Genomic DNA, 21,453 nt, shown 5'->3' on the forward strand with positions numbered 1-21,453 from the left:
TAGAAGGGAGGGCTCATTGAGGGAAAGGGTAATCAGAATTCAAGGTATTAGGGGGTAGGGGGAGGGGAGAGATGGAGAGAAAAATTGGACATGTTACAAAGTGATGTAAAAGCAATTAGTATCAAAACAATTGACTGAATCAATTACTGAGACTAAATCAGAGGCATCTTTAGCTTGGGGAAATGAATCTTAGTCTAAGTTTTCTAGGGGAAGGTAATTTCAGGTAAAATTTGGCATTGATGGAAAACTTAAGGTTTTAATGGTAAATTTGATTTTAGGATTGTTATTTAAGCAGGAACTAGAACAAGCATAGAAAGGCATGTAAGCCACTTAAGACTTGCCTCAAAAGATGTTCCTTAGCCAACGTGAAATTATAGTCATATTTGAAACCTGGTTATTGGAACTTGCTATTTTAAGATGCTATGGAACTATTAAGTGACTATACTTCTGAGTCTAACTCCAGGTATGGATAGCAACAAAGGCGGTCTGAGCCTCCAATCCATGATGCCAGTAAGCCTGTGAGATGCTGGTATGAACTGAAAAAGGTGATCTCATGGGAAGGATGGGAGAGCGGCTGTTCAGCCAGAGCTGAGGTAGGATTCTCCTGACTCAATTTTCCCACTGACACCTGGCAGACTCTAAGCCTCACTGAATGCAAGTTGACTATCTACTCCTGCCTGGAACTGACATGAAATTGGGGAGATATTGTTTCCCTGCAATATTCCTACTCTTAGTGGCAATTTCCTATAGTCAAAAAGTTTGTAAGCTTAATATCAGATCTATTAAATTATAGATGGTTGGTAGCGGAACATCTGAGGTCAAGTCATTAGGCTTAGGACTTTACACCAACAACAATAAGTAAGGGTCCTTTAATTCTTAGCAATAGTGTGGAGACAATTAGGGCTTATAAAGTTAGCATTACATAGTTACTATTTGTGTCTCAGTTGGTTAATGTTAAAAAAAAATCCATTTTTGGTCTATATTGTAAATGCCTTAAAAGAAATATCATCTGATCAAAAGATGGAATTGTGCTATGTGATATGAACTGTGTTTAAAATGAAAAACAAAAAAAATAAAATGAAAGAAGCAAACTACATTACCAGTATCAAAAACGAGAAGGGTAAATTCACCACCAGTGAAAAGGAAATTAAAGCAATTATTTGGAGCTATTTTGCTGTATTATATGCCAAGAAATCTGACAATCTAAGTGAAATGAATGAATATTTACTAAAATATAAATTGTCCAGGTTAATAGAAGAGTAATTGAATATTTAAATAATCTCATCTTAGAAAAAGAAATTGAATGAGCCATCAATGAGCTCCCTAAGAAAAAAATCTCTAGGACTAGATGGCTTCACAAATGAATTCTACCAAATATTTAAAGAACAATTAATTCAAATAATACATAAACTATTTAGACAGGAAAAGAAGGCATCCTACCAAATTCATCTTATGGCACAAATATGATGCCTAAACAGGAAGAGCAAAAACAGAGAAAGAAAACTACAGGCCAATTTCCTTCATGAATATTGATGTAAAAATTTTAAATAAAATAGTAACAAGGCTACTGTAATGTATCACAAAGCTCATACACTATGACCAGATGGGATTTATACCAGAAATACATCAGCATAGTTGAATATATCAATAACAAAACCAAGAGAAATCATATGACTATCTCAATAGATACAAATAAGCTTTTGACAAAATACAATACTCATTCCTATTAAAAACACCAGAAAGCATAGGAATAAATTGAGCTTTTCTTAAAATAAATAGTATCTATCTAAAGACATCAGCAAGCATTTTCTGTAATAGGGATAAGCTAGATGCCTTCTCATTAAAATCAGTGATAAAGCAAGAATGCTCATTATCAGTACTATTATTTAATATAGTGATATAAATGCTAGCTATAGCAATAAAAGACACAAAAAGAAGTTGAAGGAATTAGAATAGGCAATGAGGAAACAAAGGCTTAGCCTGGCTTCAAACTGTATGTCAAAGCAGTAATCATCAAAACAAATTTGGTACTGGCTAAGAGATAGAGTGGTGGAATGACTATAGTAAATTAGCGTTTAACAAATGCAATGATCCCAGCTTTTGGGACAAAAACTCACTATTTGACAAAAACTACTGGGAAAACTGGAAAGCAGTTTAGCAAAAACTAGGTAGAGACCAACATCTCACACCATATACCAAGATAAGGTGAAAATGGGTATGTGATTTAGACATAAAGTGTGATACCATAAGCAAACTAGGGAGACATGGAATAGTTTACCTGTCAGATCTATAGATAAGGGAAGAATTTATGACCAAACAAGGGATAGAGGACATTATGGGATATAAAATGGATAATTTTGATTACATTAAAGTTTTTTGCACACACAAAACCAATAGAGTTAAGACTAGAAGGAAAGCAGAAAACTGGAAGGAAATTTTTATAGCAATATATAGAGAACAGAGTCAAATTTGTAAGAACACAAGACTTTCCCCAACTGATTAATGATCAAAGGATATCAACAGGCAGTTTTCAGATGAAGAAATCAAACCTATCTATCGTCATATGGAAAAATGCTCTAATTCACTATTGATTAGAAAAATGTAAATTAAAACAACTCTAAGGTATCACTTGATACCTATAAGACTGGCTAATATGACAGAAAAGGAAAATGACAAATGTTGGAGGGGATGTGGGAAAATTGGGATGCTAATGCGCTGTTGGTGGAGTTGAGAACTGATCCAACCATTCTGGAAAGCAATGTGGAACTATGCCCAAAGTATTTTAACACTGTGGATTTGACCCTTTGACCCAGCAATGCTACTAATAGGTCTGTATCCCAAAGAGATCCTGCCACCCTCTGGAAAAGGAAAAGGACCAATATGTACAAAAATATTCATAGTAGTTGTTTTTGTAGTAGCAAATTGAGGGGATGCTCATCAATTGGGAAATGGTTGAACAAGTTGTGGTACCTAATTGTGATGGAATACTATTGTGCTACAATAAATGATGAGCAGAATGCTTTCAGAAACATGTAGACAGACTTACATGAACTGATGCAAAGTGAAGTGAGCAGAACCAGGAGAACTTGGGAACTCTAAATTTCAAAAAATGAATATTAAAAATTGTTTTGCATGTAATTGGAAAAACAAATATTTAAAAACAAAAATGAAATGAAATAACAAGATGGATTTTTTTTTTAAAAATGAACATTGCTCCATTTGATGTCAATTTTTAGTGTAGTAAGTATATATTCATTATGAATTCCAGAATCCATTTTTAGTCATAGTATTCTAACAGCTTCTACAGCCTTTTTCATGCCTAATTAGACCAGTCTGTAACACTGGCATGCCAGGCTACTGGCTATGCAGATGAGAAACTCAAGCATATTTCACTAGTTTGGTGATGTCTCTGAATTTGATGATTTCTGGGAAGAGGAAGCCAGAAGAGTTAATTCTTCTGATTGGTCATGGAAAAGGAAGGGTCATTTTTAGGGTCTCTTATCTGATGTCTAGCTGCTGGATCCTTTCTCCTCCTCCTCCTCCTTCCTCTCCTTCCAGGATTCTGGCAGAATGGTGACACATGGAACTGATGTGATATTTGCTACTGGCCCTACCTGGCTTCCTGCTCAGCTAGAGAAAGAGGAAATGACAGGAGAGAAACCTCTAGCTGCAGCTAAAGCATCAGTGTTCATTTATCCTGTTTGCCTCATAATCAGGTCTGCAGACACGCAGACACACACACACATGACATTATCATGCATGTCCTGTGTTCATTTATAAGTGGAGGGAAGCTGGCAGTGGCCAAATCCAGGGCTGATGAGATTAATGACGGCAGCAGGAAGAGATTTGGGAAATGGTTTTGATCCTTTTAGGGAGACATGAAAAACATCCCAGCCCCACTGCCAGAGGTAAGCAGTATACGCTGATTCCATCTGGAAGTCCTACATGCAAGAGAGATGTATTAATTTCATCTAAAATAAGGATATCTCAACCTCCCCCCAAAGAGGAGAGCCTATTAGTAGAGATATAATTGCATTTATAACACCTGTTTCAAAAGCTATCTCCTACAAAAGTTATAGTTACATGTAATATAGCTTTAAGAACTAAACAGAATGTTTAATACTTGGCAGTTTTTGAGAAAAAAGAAGAGAGTTAATAGGGGTTATTTGACAGAAATTATGAAAAAAGAAAAAGAGAATCAGGAAAAACTTCATTCTTCAAAGAAGTGTTTTAGCTCTTATTTTATGAAGAAACACTATAAAAAGAAATTTATGAAGAATGAGACTGGAAAGTGTTAAGAGAAGGCTTAAGAGAAGTTGAAGAAATTATTTCCTGTCATGACTGGAGATAAGTTGAAAAAGAAAAAGATAAAGAAGAGGTATTTTTCTTTATGAAACTACTGCAACCTCTAACTTGTGAAGAGATTTTTGTGGTCCTGAATTAACTGAATGGGATAGACAATATAGGTGTGTGGTGGAGGGGAGGGGAAGATCTGACCAAAAAGTAAGCAAAAGTAATAAGGAGTTTTGATCTCTGTCTCTTCTTCTGTCTTACAAAGTAATGGTTTGAAATGACTCTGGCCCTGATCCCTCATAGATAAAACACTGTAAATAATTATTTTTGTCTATGCTATTATTGATCTCATTGTTAATAAATTGCATATTTATTAATTTAATATATATTTAATCCTAGATTATTGAGTTCAATATAGAGAAAATGAGTAACTACTTATGGGAATGGAATTTTCTCCAGTTTATTAAATAAAAAATGAGTATAGGTAAAGTAGTAAGCTGAGGGAGTGTGATCAACCTTTGAGCCTGTGTAACCCTGTTCCATCTGGGGATCTTGTCATCATAAATCTGCTCTCTCTCTCTCTCTCTCTCTCTCTCTCTCTCTCTCTCTCTCTCTCTCTCCTCCCCCTACCCCACACATATGTACGGCATCTAGGTGACTTAGTGGATAGAATAACAGGCTTGAAGTCAGGAACACTCCTCTTCCTGAGTTCAAATCTGTCCTCAGACACATAGTAACTCTGTGGCGCCAGGCAAGTCACTTAACCCTATTTGCCTCAGTTTCCTCATCTGTAAAATAACCTGAAGAAGGAAATGGCAAGCCACTCCAGTATCTTTGCCCAGAAAACCCCAAATGGAGTCATTAAGAGTTGGACATGGCTGAAAAACACAACATACTATGTGTGTAGATATATGTATATATGCATGTGTATACATATATATATCACCCATATATACACAATCTATACACATATCTATGTACTTGTCATCTATATCAATATATACATTAATACTGACAGATGATCTAGATAAAGGTATCTACACAGACCCCTAGAACTAACAAAGAGAAGTCCTTGAAGAAATCAGGAGCTGATCCTGGACAGAAACAGATTTCTAAGAGGGATTTTCTATTGTGCTCTACAGAACTAGGGCTTCCATTCATATTCCTTTTACAGATTATGACACTTTCCTACACATGGCTATGATACATGTGTGACACCTACTCCCACTTTTAGTTTTAACTTTTTGAGACTTGGTTTACCTATCATACCCAGACCAGTCACTCATGGGCCTGATGACAATCCTGATTGGCCCAGAAAATTTGCCCTGTTCTGTTTCCGTCCAGGGCTGGTTCATCCTATATAAAATTGTATCTTGTCTCAGGGAGGGAGTGGGGAAGGAGCGGAGGGTGGGAAAAAAAATCTGAGATATGTGGAAGTGATTGTAGAACACTGAAAACAAATAAAATAATTTAATTTTTAAAAAGATGGATGCTGAAGTGGTTAAAATGTGTGGTTACATTGTAGGTATTAAAACTCATAGAGGCCTCCTAACATTAGAAGCTGCAGATCACAAGACTACTGACACTATTATTTAAATACTGAAAAGAAATGCGAAACACTTGGAGGATTGCTGAGTAATTAATTTATAGTAGTATAAAGTCAGATGAGTCACTCTGGAAGTGCTCTGTGAATTATCTGAAACATTTGGACATTTAAACACTCATGAAGTAATGCTAATAGCAAATAATATGTGGAAACCAACCTAGAGGCTAACCTCCAAGGATAAGGACCTGCACTGAACACTGGGAGCTCTCCTGAGATAAGGTATCTCCTAATGCTTTAGGGTTTAAGGTTCTTTTGGATCCTTACTGGATTCTTCCTTTCAGATCCACTGTGTTAGCTATTCTTCTCAGCTTTACGTCACTGGTAAATCTGAAGAGCATACCATCTCTGCCTTTATCTGAGGAATAAACAAAAATGTTGATAAAAATGTTACAACAGCACAGGGCCAAGCACAGACCCCAGGGGCACTCCAAGAAGTCTTTCTGCCATGTTAACACTGAAGCAGTACCAACTGCTCTTTTAATTCAGCCATCCAACCAGTTCTAAATCCATCTGATTATATCACTGTCTAGTCCATATCTCTCCATCTTTTCCACAAGAATAACATGAAATGCTTTAGCAAAAGCTTTGTTAAAATCTAGGTAAACTACATAAATAATTTTCCCTTGTCTACTGGTTTAGTAATCCTATCAAAAAAATGGGAAATGAAGTTAATTTAGCATGATCTGTTCTCGATGAAGAAATGCTGGCTCTTTAGACTAGATTGTCAGTAAAAAGGTCAAGGACTATGTGTATAGAACAAAACCCCAAGTATGGATGAACAACAACCCATTCATTTATAGTCAGACCACTGACCAACTGGATGCTGCATGCCATATATAGGTAGCAGCACTATCCAATTATGAATTCAGTATATGCCATGGGCCAAGGAAGACTAATATGGATGCAAATGCTCAGTTTCAAAGGCCACATAACAGTAAAGTTACAGTAACACCAAAAGCACATATAAAAGCTATATGTAATATCCAGGGACCAAGGCTAAAATGAAGTGGAAGTGTAACTGAGAGCTTGGGTTTTCTACCTGATGGTATGGCAACAGCATAGGTGAATCTTATGTCCATTAAGCAACTTTCTTTGTTCCATTTATTTGTGACTAATTGGCAGTATGTACAGATGGATGATGACAGACTAACAGAAATCATACAAGCCAAGGAACAAAGTGATGCTAGTCTAGTTCTAGTCACTAAAAGGCAACTTACTGTTGAGACAATAGCAGAAACTTCAGCTCTCCAATGGAATTTAGTATTGAACTGTGACTGATCCAATGCATAATATGAGAAAGCAGTTGCTGTCACACAATGCTCTATAAGCCATGAAAGCACGGCATGATGACTTCAAACATATGGGTCAAGAGAAGACCTTGCAGCTAGTAAGAAACAGATTTTACTTAAGATGGCAACAGATGTCACTAAGAAGTGTGAAACTTGTGCAATGTGTATGAAGAAGAACACTGATAAACTGTGCTCCATGTTTGGAAAATAAAAAAAAAAACCTTGGGAATTTGTCTGCACTGACTTTTTTTTTAAAAAAATATTTTATTTTCCGCCAATTACACATTGAAAAAAATTTAACTTTTTTTTTCAGATTTTGAGTTCCAAATTCTCTCCTTCCCTTTCTCCTCTCCCACTGAGAAGGCAAGCAATTTGACATAGGTTATACATGTATGGTCATGCAAAACATTTCCATATAAGTCATGCTGTGAAAGAAAACAGACAAAAAAAGCTAAGAAAAATGAAGAAAGTAAAGAAAAAGTGTACTTCAATCTGCATCCAGACTCCATCAATTCTTTCTCTGGAGACTGATAGCATTTTTCATACTAAGTCCTTCAGAAAAGGGTTAGATCATTGTATTGCTGAGAACAGCTAAGTTATTCACAATTGATCATTATGCAGTATTACTATTACTCTATACAATATTGTCTTGGTTCTGCTCAATTCACTTTGCATTGGTTCATGTAAATCTTTTGTACTGACTTTTTATCTTTAGAAGGAGATAGTAAACATAAGTCCTATAAGTCTTGAATGAACATTTCACCAGGTATGTAAAAATATGCCCAACGAAGAACAAGAAATATTCCACAGTTGCTAAAATATTGTGGAAGAATGCCTCAGCATATGGATTCCCTGCCAGGATCCATTCTGACCAAGGTAAAGATTTTAAAAACAAGTTATCCAAAGAAATATTATCTTAAAAGGATATCAAGAAGTCCAGAACTATACCTTACCATCCACAGGAGACCCGCAGCCTGAGTGTTTCAATCACACACTGATAAAATCATAGGGAACTCTAAAACCGGAACAAAAATCTCACAGGAGTCAACATGTGGCACGTCTACCACATGTATTTAACTGAACCAGGAATGAATCCACAGGCTTTTCACCATAGGTGCTGATGCTTGGGTGAGAGTCACACTTACCTGATGATTTATGCTTCCTGGAATTTCTAAGAATGAAGATGGCACAAAGTACATCTCTCATCTGAGAAGGAAGGTGAAAGAAGCTTATCAACTACCTACAACTTCAGGTCAAAACAGCTCTAATAGAAACAAACACCAGTTTGATGCCCAAGTGTCTTGGTCTGTCAAGACCTCCATCAAAGAAAAAGTTAAGAAAATATGGAAATCAAGAGAAAGAGAAGTTATAAAATCAATGGAAACTACACCGTACAAAGTTGCTGATAAACTGAATAACCTAAATGTTTGCGGAATAGCCTCAGAAAATGGAGGGGATTCTGTAAAATACAATTGCTTGCAACCACTTATTGTAAAGAAAAGTTAGTCGGACAGTGTAACGAGCAGCCGGAGAAAACAAACACTTCAGCAGCCTGGGGAAAGGAGACCACCTATCAATCATATAAAAACTATCTGAAACAGGTACTGGCTCTAAAAGTGAAACTTCTAGTAAAGGAGACATTGCGTACTCTTACTCAACAACCTTATCTCAAACTGAAGGGAACCTGAGTTCACACAGAATGAGATGACTGAACCTAAAAGTAATTCCTTTCTTGCTTAAAATGTTAGCTATATAGAGAAGGGATCAGTAAACTGCAGTCCATGGGCCCAATGCAATCCATCTGCTTTGTTTAAACAAACAAACAAAAAGATTATTTGCTTGAGTACTCACATGTAATCTAAGGATATGCATGCAATGTGTTGTACATATAATTCAGATATTTAGTCACTGAAGTATTGTACAGTGCTTTTATTGTGCTATGTTTATTGCATGTATTTTATTTTTATTTTTTTTTCAGTTTCAAATTCTCTCTCCCTTCATCCCCTCCTCCACCCATTGAGAAGGCAAGAAATATTACATCCATCATACATATATATGATATATATAGATCATGGTTAGCTAGGTGGTGCAGTGGAGAGAGTACTGGGCCTGGAGTCAGGAAGATTTACCTTCCTGAGTTCAAATCTGACCTCGGGCACTTCCTACCTGTATGACCCTGAGCAAGTCACTTAACACTGTTTGCCTCAACTCCTCATCTATAAAATGAGCTAAAGAAGGAAATGGCAAATCACTCCAGGATCTTTGCCCAGAAAACCCCAAATGGAATCATGAAGAGCTGACCACTACTGAAAATGACTGAATGACAACAATCTTACATATGTAATCGTGCAAAATACATTTCCACATTCACCATGTTGTAGGAAGGGGGGAGAAGCAAGAAAAACAAAGAAAGAGGAAAAAATATGCTTTAACATGCATTCAGAGTTCTCTCTCTGGAGGTGAGTCCTTTGATTGTTGAGGATCACTGTACTGATTACAGTAGCTTAGTCTTTTATAATTGATCACTGTTCCAATATTGCTGTTACTATATACACTGTTCTCCCAGTTGGGCTTATTTTATTTCCTATCAGCTCTTCTAAGCCTCCACAGGTTTTCTTCTGAAACCATCCTCTTTGTTATTCCTTCCAGACCAACAGTATTTCATCACAACCATATACTTCAGCTTGTCTAGCCATTCTCCAATTAATGGGCATTCCCTCAGTTTCCAAATCTTCACCACCACAAAAAGAGCTGCTATAAATATCTTTTACATATGGGTCCTTTTTCTTTTTCTTTGATCTCTTTGTGGGGTACAGACCTAGGAGCAGTATTGCTGGGTCAAAGGATATATACTGCATGTATTGTTAGTGCACATCTGTTGCATTTGCTCCGTAAAGCATGGAACGATTACCTAGGACACTAGGAAAATTATCCTTGTTATTTTAAAGTACTGATACTTGTTTTTATGCTAATGTTGTATAATTGCAGATTTCAAGTATACCCTGGCTCATTTGTTTTTAACAAGGGACTTCAAAATTCCTGACCAGAGGGAGGAATGTAACTCTAGCTTTTTGGGCTCCCTGCCCAGATAGGGTTGCTATGGAGATAGGAGACTCAAGCAGATGCTTTTCCAGAATTCATTAGTTTGGTGACATTTCTTTGAACTTGGCTTTAGAGGCTTCAGGGAAGAAAGAGAAAACAAGAAGAATTCATTCTTCATCTTGTGCCTTGCAGGAGGAAGAACCACTAATGGGTAGAGTTGTGTCTGATTTTTAAACACTTTCTCCCCAGGCCCACTCCTCCAGGACTCTGGCAGGATGCTAAAGGAGGTTGGAGGTCCTCAAAACTGATGCAATACCACGCTTGCTACTTGGCCCTATCTTGCTCCTGGCTCAGTTACAGAAGAAAGAAGTAAGTAAATAGTGCTCAATTGTGCAGTTTACCTGCTGCTCATGTCCTCCTCAACACACACACACACACACACACACACACACACACACACATTCTGTCTCTGTCTCTCTGTTTGTCTCTCGTCCTGTGTCTCATTATAAACAAAGAAAGTTTGGCAGCCACCAAAGCTTAGTCTGGTGTGAATAGTGACAGTAGTGGGTACAACAGAGATCTGTGAAGAAGTTTTGATCCCTTTAGGAAAATAAGAGACACATGCCTGCTTCAGAGCAGGTTGACTACTACTGAGTATGGAGTAGACAATTATCTCATTTGGAAGCCAAATATGCAAGAAGCACATCTGTTCTATGTACCATAGAATGATTACCTGGTAATCAATCACCCTTGTATTTTAATATCATACCCCTATGCAAGCACAAGTTGCTTTCCCATATCTGTACTTCATATGACTAAGTTGTAGTCTTATACACTTAAATCTTGTATAAAATTAGTACATCTAACAAACAAAAGATGAGTAGCCTCAAGGGTATAGAGAGAAAAACACTGCCTTTCTTTAAGCTGAGAATTAAAACACATTTTAATTATCCTTGTGGTCTATTTTCCAATTCTTCCTAGGTAGAAATAACATGATCTGATAATATTTCATCATCTGGACCTCTTATCAAAGTGGAACATGCCTGAATAAAAGGATCCACCTCAACAAAGCCATGCCTTTGTTAAAGTGCATATAAGCACTTAGCAACAGAGGACCCACAGAATGTACTTAAATGATAAAAAAAAGCAAAGTTAGCTAGCTATAACAATATCAAAAGGTTTCATGGTCAAAAATAAAGAAAGCCACAGCCAAACAGAATAGAATAATGCTGTAATCTTCTTTCTGTGTTATCCAAGAAATGCTGAAGAAACTAACTCCCACCAACCCTTCTGTTTCTGGAAAAATTATTTTCATGCATTTCTTCATAAAGATTAAAAATACATGTAATTAAATATATCTATTTAAATTTAATTTAAACTACTTCACTGCCAAATTCTCCCTACCACAAGCTGACTTCTTTTTTTTACATTTTTATAGATAAAAATCCTAGATCTATGCATTGAGCCTTAGTCTTTCTCCTAAGTGCCAATCCTGCATCACTGTTTTTGCTGTCATTCAGTCATTTCAGTCAGGTTCAACTCTTCATGACCCTATTTAGGGTATTCTTGGCAAAGGTACTGGAGTGGTTTGATATTTCCTTCTCCAGCCCATTTTACAGATGAGGAAGCTGAGGCAAACGGTGTCAAGTGACTTGTCTAGGGCTACACAGCGACTGAGGACAGATTTGAACTCTGGAAGATGAATCTTCCTGACTTCAGGCCCAGCACTCTATCCACATCACCAACTGTCTATTACACATTTAGAAGTAGAAGTTCTGTAGCCATCTCAAACTTAAACTCCCCTCCCATAAAACCTACCTCTCTCTATTACTGTTGAAGGTACTAACATTCTTCCAGTCACCCATATTTGTAACCTCAGTCTCACTCATGCTATAGGTCCAACCAGTTGTCAAATATTGTTGTTTCTCTCTCTACCTCCCTAGCATGTCTCCTATTCATGTAGGCACAACTCAGTTCAAGTCCTCATCACTTGTTACCAAGGCAACTACAACAGTCTCCTAGTTGATCTCCTTGCCTTGGGCCTCCCCCTCTTCAATCTAAGTAATTTTCCTAAAGTGCATATCTAACCACGTCATCACTCTCCAAAATAAATGCCAGTGGCTCCTCATTACTTATAGGACCAAATATAAACTCCTCTGTCTGACATTTTAAACTTCACAAATTGGCCCCTTTCTACTTCTATAGTATTTTTATATACTTCCCTCTATAGTCCAGTCACACTAAGCTTCTTGCTATTTCTCACAAAGAACTCTCCATCTCTCATCTCCCTGGTGACTTTGCACTGACTATCTTCCAGACCTGCAATGTTATGCCCCTCTTCTGCCTTCTGCAATCCCAAAATTCCAGTCAACTTAAGAAAAGTTCACCCATTCCACTATCAGGTACAGAATGAGAAGACATCATGAGGACTACAGGTCAGACTCCTCAATACGTCAAAATGCCTCCAAGTTTTGCCTGAATACAGACACAGATTTATACCATTTTCCAAGATCTGCATGATTCATTAATATAATTTCCTTCATTCAACAAACATCTGTTTCAGCTAACTATGGGCAACAGAGTGTGATGAAGTTCACGAAGAGATGAAACTTTCCCAAAATTTTGTAAAGACTAGTCAAAAGTCATGCTGGGGGCAAAAGGGTAGAGTCATGCTGATCAGCAAAAGATAAGCAATGGGTTTAATTACCAGGCCTAAAATAGATGTGAATATATACACACATTTTTTCTTCTGAGTACATAGGACTTTTGCCTACTTGACACAAGAAATTCAGCTTCATAAGTCTACTTCTGTTCATAATTATAGCTACTTGTCTAATTATACAACCTTCCCCTCAAATGACTCCTACAATTAAGTAAACTTGAAAAGGCTAAGAGAGTTAGAGGGAGAACCCAACAAATGTTGTAGAAGTAAACATACAATAAGGTCCCCACCATATAAGCTAAACTACTTTTCCCCTAAAAAGTACTGAAACTTTTCTTGAGGTTCAATTGCCCATGGAACTAAGTAAATCCTCAGATATTGACATAGATAGCTTACTGGTAGCTTAAGTAAAAAAGCTAGAGCAGAAGTCAGGTATTTCTCAGCAGCCTGACACAGTTTTGGCCAATGCACCCAGCAAGGCCAACGTAGAGGCACGGGTGCTATGCCCAAATGAATTGATGCTGTATCTTTTGATTATTCTTTCCATGCTATGGCTAAATAAACTTTCTTTTGTTAACTACTAGGTAGTCTGTGAGTGTCTCATTTCATTCTGACTCTGAACCTGAATCATCAAACTGGCCTGAGTCAGGCATCTGGCAATAGCGGAAGAAGTGTGACTCAGAAAAAGAGGAGCCATAAGTAATTTGAGGCCCTTATACAAAAGTCTTGCACCCTGTGGCTTTCATGGGTTCAGGCATCACTTCTATGTACTGGCCATATTCCATGAGGCCTACCTCACTGACAATGGGGAATTAGAGAGTAAACTGTCTGTAGGCATTCAGCAACTAGACAAACATGAATGTGCTCTGAATTTTTAAGAACCATACCCTGAAGATGATACATGTTGTAAACTGTTGTTAGCTGAATTTGTCTATTTTATTTTTATTTGAGAGTGACAGTGATATCAGAGCCAGATGTTGTAGTAAGCCTGGACTCTCTCTAAAGACTAGAGTTTGGGGATTGTGTAAGAACTTCAATGAATGAGTGGTTTGGGACTTTTTGTATGGTAATTGGGAGGCCACTGGGAATTGTGCCACGAGAACTCTTTTGGAATTCTATAGTGCAAGGCACTGGGGGAGACACTTAAAAAATAGTGCCTAATCCTCCTCTGAACCTCAAGGACCTTCTCAAAATTAAGGATAGGGAAAAATGTACTAACTACACCAAAGCTGGTTAACTGAGGATTTGGGGGGGGGGGGGAGGTGGCTACATCAGTTTAAAAGCAGAAACAACTTTGCTCTAGATCCTGTGAAATGTAGCTCCTTTTCTCCTTGGGAAGTCAAGTGAGGAATGGGTAAGGGGCCCCTGCTCAGTAAGTCCCAGTGCTCTTTTCCCACTCTTGTAAAAATGACAACTGCTTGCACAAAGCAGCTAGATGATATGTGCTGGCCTAGAGGAGTTTCTGACTGTCTTATTTGATTTGCGTCTCTTTCTGAGTATAGGTGAGCAATCCTGAGATGGAAATTCCTGGTGTTCATGGCAGCACTGTTAGTTAAGACATCAACAGCTCATGGGTTGATCTAACCATTCTGGAGAGCAATTTGGAACTATACCCAAAGGGCTGCAAAAATGTGCATACTCTTTGACCCAACAATACCACTTCTAGGGCTGTATCCCAAAGAAATAATAAAAATGGGGAAAGGACTCACATTTATAGGAGCTCTTTTTGTGGCAGCCAAAAACTGGAAATCGAGGGGGTACCCATCAATTGGGGAATGGCTGAACAAGTTGTGGTATATGAATGTAATGGAATACTATTGTGCTATAAGAAATGACGAACAGGAGTACTACAGAAAAACCTAGAAAGATTTATATGAACTGATGCTGAGTGTAAAATGAGCAGAACCAGAAGAATATTAGTAAGAGCCATAGTGTGTGAGGATTACATCTGATAAACTTAGCCTTCTCAGCAATGCAAGGACCTAAAACATTTCCAAAGGACTCATGATGCAAAATGCCATCCACATCCAGAGAAACAACTGTAAATTCAGAACTTATAATGAAGCAGACTATTTTCTATTTTGTTATATTTTGTTTTGTTTTTGTCTTTCTCATGGTTTCTCCCATTCATTTTAATTCTTCTATGCAACATGACTAATGTGAAAATGTGTTTAATAAGAATGTATATAGAGAACCCATATAAGATTGCATGCCTTCTTGGGGAGGGGGAGAAAATTTAAAACTTATAGAAGAGATTGTTGAAAACAAATAAATTAATTATATAAAAAAAGACATCAATAGGTCCTGGAGCCTTTAGTAAGAGCTAAATAATGAAAAAGATATTTGTTCATTCATTCATTGATTCATTTACTCCTTCTGCTGCTAGAAAGGATTGCCACTAACAAAGAAAGAAGTATAAGCCCTGGACTAGCTGGCTAAAATCTCTTGTAGCAGCCTAAGCCATCCTATGTAGCTTATTCCTAATCTCACAATTATGGTAGACCATTCAGGAGCAGTAACAACCTATGGCACTGAGAGCTGGTAGTGCACCCTCAGTATAAGGGTGCAACAGTTGGCCCAGCAGAGGAGAAATGGTGCCCATTGTGGCATGCAGACCCTGGCCCTGGGTATTTCTAGGCCATTGCCCAGGAGAACAGAGACAGTTCCCACAGCAGCACTCAGGTCCTGGTACAGGAAGGACAGTACTCAAAACCTGACACATAGAGGCAAGCAGTCCTACAGAACTCTCGGGCCCCAGAATAAATGGATAGGTAGTGTATGGCCAAAGCACAGTGGGCAATGGAGAGGTCCCCAGAGCAGGCAGGCTCACTGAACCCTTTTATTTCCTGTAATCTGAAATTAATAAGGCCCTTCCATTTTCCTGCCAATACAGTATCCAGTAGTAAATGAACAACTCCTTCTTAGGAAAGGCTTTGAAGACTGAGGGGTAAAATTGTTGTGAGGTAAATTTTTTTTATCAACAAAGGGGGAAAATAAAAGTGTATGACAGAGATTTCTAAAGTAGGGGTCAACAGACTGTAGCCTATGGGCCACATCTGGCCCATGGACCATAATTTGCTGACTCCTGGTCTAAAAAAACAAAGATTTGGTAACTTCCCCCTCTGGATTCCCAGGGAGGTAGTGGTCCTAGCTAGTGGGCTGGAAGACATCAAAGGGAGGGAAGAGTGGTGGTAAAGATGAGGGTTGTAGGAAAGGCACCTGTTTATTCAGACTGGAATGATACTTTAAGGGGGCAGGGAGGTCATTCAGCTTACTTACCACCTGAGGTATAAAGGGCTCAGCCAATGGGTACTTAGTGTCAGAAGTTTTAGTTGAATGCCCACTGTACTGCAAGAATATCTTTCTGACCTAGTGTGGATATTTCCACAGAGAAAATGCATAATGTGTATGGTGGGGGAGAGTAGAAGAGGAATAGCCATTTTCTCTGAATTACCATCTTTTTAACCTTAGGAATTACATCTTTTTTTATTAGTAAAGTCACTTTCATTGCATTTTATTGTCTACTAGTCTATCATTACATTCAAACCCAGAGACTGAATCACTCCACTAGCCTCCTTTGGACCTGGCCCCAGAATAACAGTGAGTTTTGGTATTAACTCTGACACTGCAATAGGCTAAGTCCAAGAGTGTAATGACCTCTTAGTTACCTTAATACAAATGATCTTTACCCATGATATGGAAGGTGAATGCGCCAAAAATATCATCTAAGCTATAGTTCTGATATTCTTGGTGCTTCTCTTGCCATTGTCCCATCAAAAGCCATACTGTAAGTTGTAAAAATTTAGTATTACCTACCACATGTACCAGATCCAGGACTCTGTCCTAAAGAAAGGAAGTTAAAACTTGGGATTTCTGGTCTTCATTCTCATTCCACACTATGTCACTCTTTCAAGGGGCCATTACATTGCTGGTAATCTTTCTACTATCTTTTGTTTTTCTTTTCCTCATCTTCATTTCCTTGCCTGTCCCAGGCTTTGCATCCCTGAAGTCGGAGTTTTCAATAAAGGTCCTATGATCATTTATGTGGTGAAAGGTCTCCTGGAATACTTTTAAGATCTTTCCACTAAGGGGTGAGATATGGTAGGAGTAAAAATCTTTTTCCCTAAAAGGTAATGAAACTGTCCTCAGTACTTAATTGGAGTAAGGCTCTTGTCACTGACATAGTTTCCTAGTGGGCTCTAAGTACAAAAGCCAGAGAAAGAGTCATAAGCTCTTCCCTCAGGTTTGCCACACACTTCTAACTAGTGCATCTACATAGCCAACACATAAATAGTGACACTGCACCGAAATGAAATGATGTTATATTCTTGCTGGATATCTTTTCCCTGCTATAGCTAGGTAAACTTCCTATTGTTAAATGTTAGGATGTCTATGAGAAATTCCTTCTATTCCACTCCTGACCCTGAACCTCTTAATTGTCCTGAGTCAATCTGGTCAATAAAGGTAAAATATCCTTTTTCATATTACCACTCCAACATTAATATTTATATTGTTCAAGACATACATACTCAGAAACTACTTTAACTCCCCAAAATACCAACAGCAGTTCACATGTATGTTCTGCTTTCAAGGCCTTATACAGACATATAATCCTTCCATATGTAACTCAATGAGTGACTATTTCCCTGAGGCATCAACTCTTAAAGTTCATCGAATCATTTCTAGCAATAGAAGTGAACTGAAAAAATTCACAGGTGTTTCAACACACTAAATCCAGCTGTTCTATCTAAAGAAAAAAAAATATGTGCCTTTAAATCTTCTAAAAGCCATACTTCTTTATAAAAGAAGTAATTAGACAGAAGTTTGTTAGCATGCCATCGACCTACAGTTCCACCTTGACTAAAACAGCTCTCTGCTAACAATATTCATCTCTGCAAGGATTCTCTGGCACAAAGGCAGAAAGGATTAGGGCTTTGCCAAAACACTCCACAGGGATGCAGGTTCATTGTCTGGTCCCTGCCCTCACCAGGCAGAAACTGAACATATTGCTGAGAAACTGGCTTGCCCATGTCTTTAATTCAATATGTCTCTATTCAACCAAAAAGGGGAACATCTTGGACTATGAATAAGAGTCCTAGCTAGTCCTGAGCCAAAAAAATAGTAGTAGCAGTCTTGGCCCTTGAAGATTATGGGGGCCCTGAGCTAATATAAAGTATTGGTCTTACCCATCTATTCTTCAGGGAGCCAGGGGTATCTCTATGATCCTCTCAGGCCTCTACCCCCTGTACTTAAAATAATGTCAGTTGATTAATTGTCTCATGGAACAAAAACAGTACTTGAATTTGTACAATTTGCATGCTTGTCGACCACTCCCTCCTCCTTACTACAAAGGTGACCACACTGGGTAAAGCCACTCATAGTGGCTTTGATGTCCATGGATAAGGCAAATATTTTTAGGATTTTTCCTTGCTTCTCCTAACAAATCGTCTCTTGAAAATGCTTTGGCTTGCTAATTGTGTCCTACCTCTCTCCTTCAGCAGGTACGGAGATTTTTCAGAATAAAACTAGCCCGAACCTGTGCCCCTTCAGTAATCGGTGACGAGCCTGTACGTAACACAGACTAGCACAGCACTGGGTAGCCTCTGTCTTCCTGAGGAATGCACTGACTTAAACCCATCCAAAGAAAAAAGGAAAGGAGAGGATGGTGAGGGGCCTGAGGTAGGGGGAGAGAGGGGACTGGAAGGCATATGCTTATCGTCCCATTCAGTGCTGGCTGACAACCTCGATGCCGTTAATTCACCAAATCCAACTGCACCGACCCGGCTGCAGTTTCTGGAAATCATCACCATTCAGTGACACTGACAGGCAGAAGAGGACCCTGATCAGGACCCCACCTCTTCCCGGGGGGGCTCAGCATCCTGAGCCCCGCTGGAAGGGCTCTGCCCCCTCCCCGTGCCTTGGGAAGAGCCTGACAGCGGGGTGGCCCAGCTCTCCACAGCCCAGGCCCTCGTTCCTTCCCCCACCCAGGACCCCGGCCCTTCCTTGCCCCCAGCCGCCTGCAGAGGTCACTCCCAGCTCCGCCCCGGCCCCCGCCCGGCCCCCAGCTGCCCCCAGCTCTCACCGGACTTGGGCGGGTAGCGGTACACGGAATTGGACGGGATGTCCACCTCCTCCACGCCCGCGTGCTGCCTGCTGGTCAGGGCCCCCATAGCCGCGGGCGTCTCGCTCGGGGCCCCGGCCCGGGTCCCCCCAGCCCAGGCGCCCGCGCCGCCCGCCCAACCTCAGCCTCGGCCCCTCAGACGGAGCCCGGCGCGGCAGGGGCGGCTGCCCGTGGCCGCGAGCTGTGCCCGGGAGCGGCGGCTCTGGCGGCTGGGAGCCCCCGGGGCGCCCCGCACCATCCTCCGCCCGGCACCGCGGAGGGGCCTCAGCCGAGCCCAAGGGGCTGCGGGAAGGAAGGGGGCGCCGCCGCCACGGCCAGGTTCGGCGTGATGTCAGCGGCTGCTTGCGCGGAGAGGACCGCGGCGGCTCCAGCCAATGGGGAGCCGGGGAGGGAGCCCCCGGACCCCAGCAGCCAATGGGAGGGCGGATGCTGCCGGGGAGCCGGCGGCGCGTGCCACCAGGCAGGGAGTCTTGGTCCCTGCCCCCCCCCATCCACCCCGGGGCTGGGGCGGGGAGGGGAGGCCCCGGGGGGTCCTGGGGGACTCCTGCGGGTGGGGAGGAGGTAGACCGGCTGGAGCGCAAGGAGGGGGCAGAGGAGGAAGACAGGAGGGAGGAAAGGGGGAAAGGGAGAAGAAGGAGGAGGAGAAGGAGGACCGAGCAGGTGGAGGAGGGCCGGGGATGCTCAGGTCCCGAGCCAAGAGGGTGCATGATTGAAGCGGGGCGGAGGTAGGACTAGCGCACCCAGGAGGCAGCGGGAGAGCAGGGGACCAGGTAAATGGTGAGAACGGGGGGCGAGGGTGGGTGTGGGAACGACGGACGCTGTGTGGTGACAGGGTTTCCATGAAAAGGGGGTGGTTCCGGTAACTTCGGAAAACTGGTAGGGGTAGCAGTAGAAGAGGATCCTGCGCAGGGATGGTGCAGGAGGTGAAGAAGGTGGGCAGACCATTCCCTCTTTACTGCAGGGTCTCTCCCCCCCCACAGACACACACACCCCAGGAAGCCTTGGAGTCCTCTCTACAAACCTGTCCAATTGTTTAAATTCCAGCACAATTCAGAATGATACTTTACATGAGAAGTGCAGCACTTCCCGTGCCCTGTAGTTTACGAACTGGGTCTCAAAGCGTTCTTTCACCCGCAGCTTCCAGATGTCCTAATGCCTTTCCCCAGGTTCAACAAATTCCTAGGATTTTCATAAGTAATTCACTGGGCACAAGCCCAGTGCCAACCACCGCTTAAATCAGAAACTTCGTTAGAGAGGGAAGGTAGGAGAAGGGGACAAGCATCTGAACAATCCTGATCATCGCAAGGGTTGTTTCAGTAGTTCCAGACTGGGGTGGGGTTGGAGGGGTCAGGGAGCAGAAGGTTCCTTAGTATTAACACCTCATTCTCTAGTGCCTTAACCATAGGACCCCAAAATACTTAATATTAATTATTTAATGTTTGTGATATGCTTGAAAGGTGGAAAACACAGGGCATTATTACTGTCATGTAGCGCCTTTTATCCTAGAGGACTTCCAGGACAGCTGTAGCAAATCTGTCAGAAGATCAATTCAGGATTAGGATAGAGTGTTTTTGTTTGGGGTTTACTCCCAAGTAACTGCCAAGCACTAATTTAAAAAGAAAAGGGAAAAGAGAAAAATAATAATAAAACACAGAGAAAGATTTATAAAGTGCCTGATGTGTATGTGTATGTGCTAGGTGCTTGGGGAAATACAAAGATTATAAAACTGTGTCTGCTCTCATGAAACTTAAAGTCTAGGGAGGGGAGTATGATATTTGATCACAATACTATATGATAATATGTATTAAGTGTATTTACATATATACTTTAATTCATAATAATATACAATAAGGTCATTGTAGTGCAGAATAGAAATAAAAGCATGAGAAAGGTACAAATAATATAAAAGTTAACAAAATTAGGCAGTTAGGTATAGGTGGAATAGTACTGTGGCTTTCGAGTCAGGAGGACCTGCATTCAAATTTGACTTCAGACACCTATTGGCTGCTGACCTTAGGCAAGTCATTTAACCTCTTACCTGCCATAGCTTCCTCATCTATTAAATGGGGATCATAATAACATTTATGTTCCAATATTTGTAAAGCACCTCACAAACCTTAAAGGGCTATATAAATTCTCACAATGATTATGATGAGAGGCTGAAGGAAGAAAAAGACATTTCCTACTGAGATATCAGGGAAGATTTCATAGAGAAGGCAGCATCCAAGTTGAACCTTGAAACATGGATATGATTTCAAGAGTAGAGCAGACTGGAAAAGAAAGATATAGCAATAAGGAATGATGTGACTAAAGATTAAAATGTAGAAGAAGCACTAGAAAAATACAAGATATGATGGCTGTTCACTTTGGTAGAAGAAAATTAGCATGAAATAAGACTGAAAAGTTGAAAGTACAAGGTTTTAAAGGTCCTTAAATGCCA

General features: G+C 40.1%; 1 protein-coding gene and 1 long non-coding RNA gene across 4 annotated transcripts in view; one reads left to right on the plus strand and one right to left on the minus strand.

Moving 5' to 3' along the window:
- The window catches only part of RNF157 (ring finger protein 157), a 131,930-nt gene extending 112,589 nt beyond the window's left edge, over positions 1 to 19,341 (minus strand). For 2 of the 3 annotated variants that reach the window (XM_072645785.1, XM_072645787.1), the window contains exon 1: positions 18,975 to 19,341. In XM_072645785.1, coding sequence (XP_072501886.1) covers positions 18,975 to 19,062 — 88 coding nt within the window. In that variant the 5' untranslated portion in view covers positions 19,063 to 19,341. The remainder of the gene's footprint in view (positions 1 to 18,974) is intronic. The other variant, XM_072645786.1, reaches the window with a different exon arrangement.
- Positions 3,766 to 11,539, plus strand: LOC140528188 (uncharacterized). The gene is made up of 3 exons (XR_011975103.1): positions 3,766 to 3,908; positions 10,480 to 10,599; positions 11,212 to 11,539. It is a non-coding gene; the product is annotated as an uncharacterized lncRNA (long non-coding RNA).
- Positions 19,342 to 21,453: the final 2,112 nt, after the last annotated feature.

The sequence above is a fragment of the Notamacropus eugenii genome, chromosome 2 (genome assembly GCF_028372415.1).
Source record: "Notamacropus eugenii isolate mMacEug1 chromosome 2, mMacEug1.pri_v2, whole genome shotgun sequence".
Lineage (NCBI taxonomy): Eukaryota > Metazoa > Chordata > Mammalia > Diprotodontia > Macropodidae > Notamacropus > Notamacropus eugenii.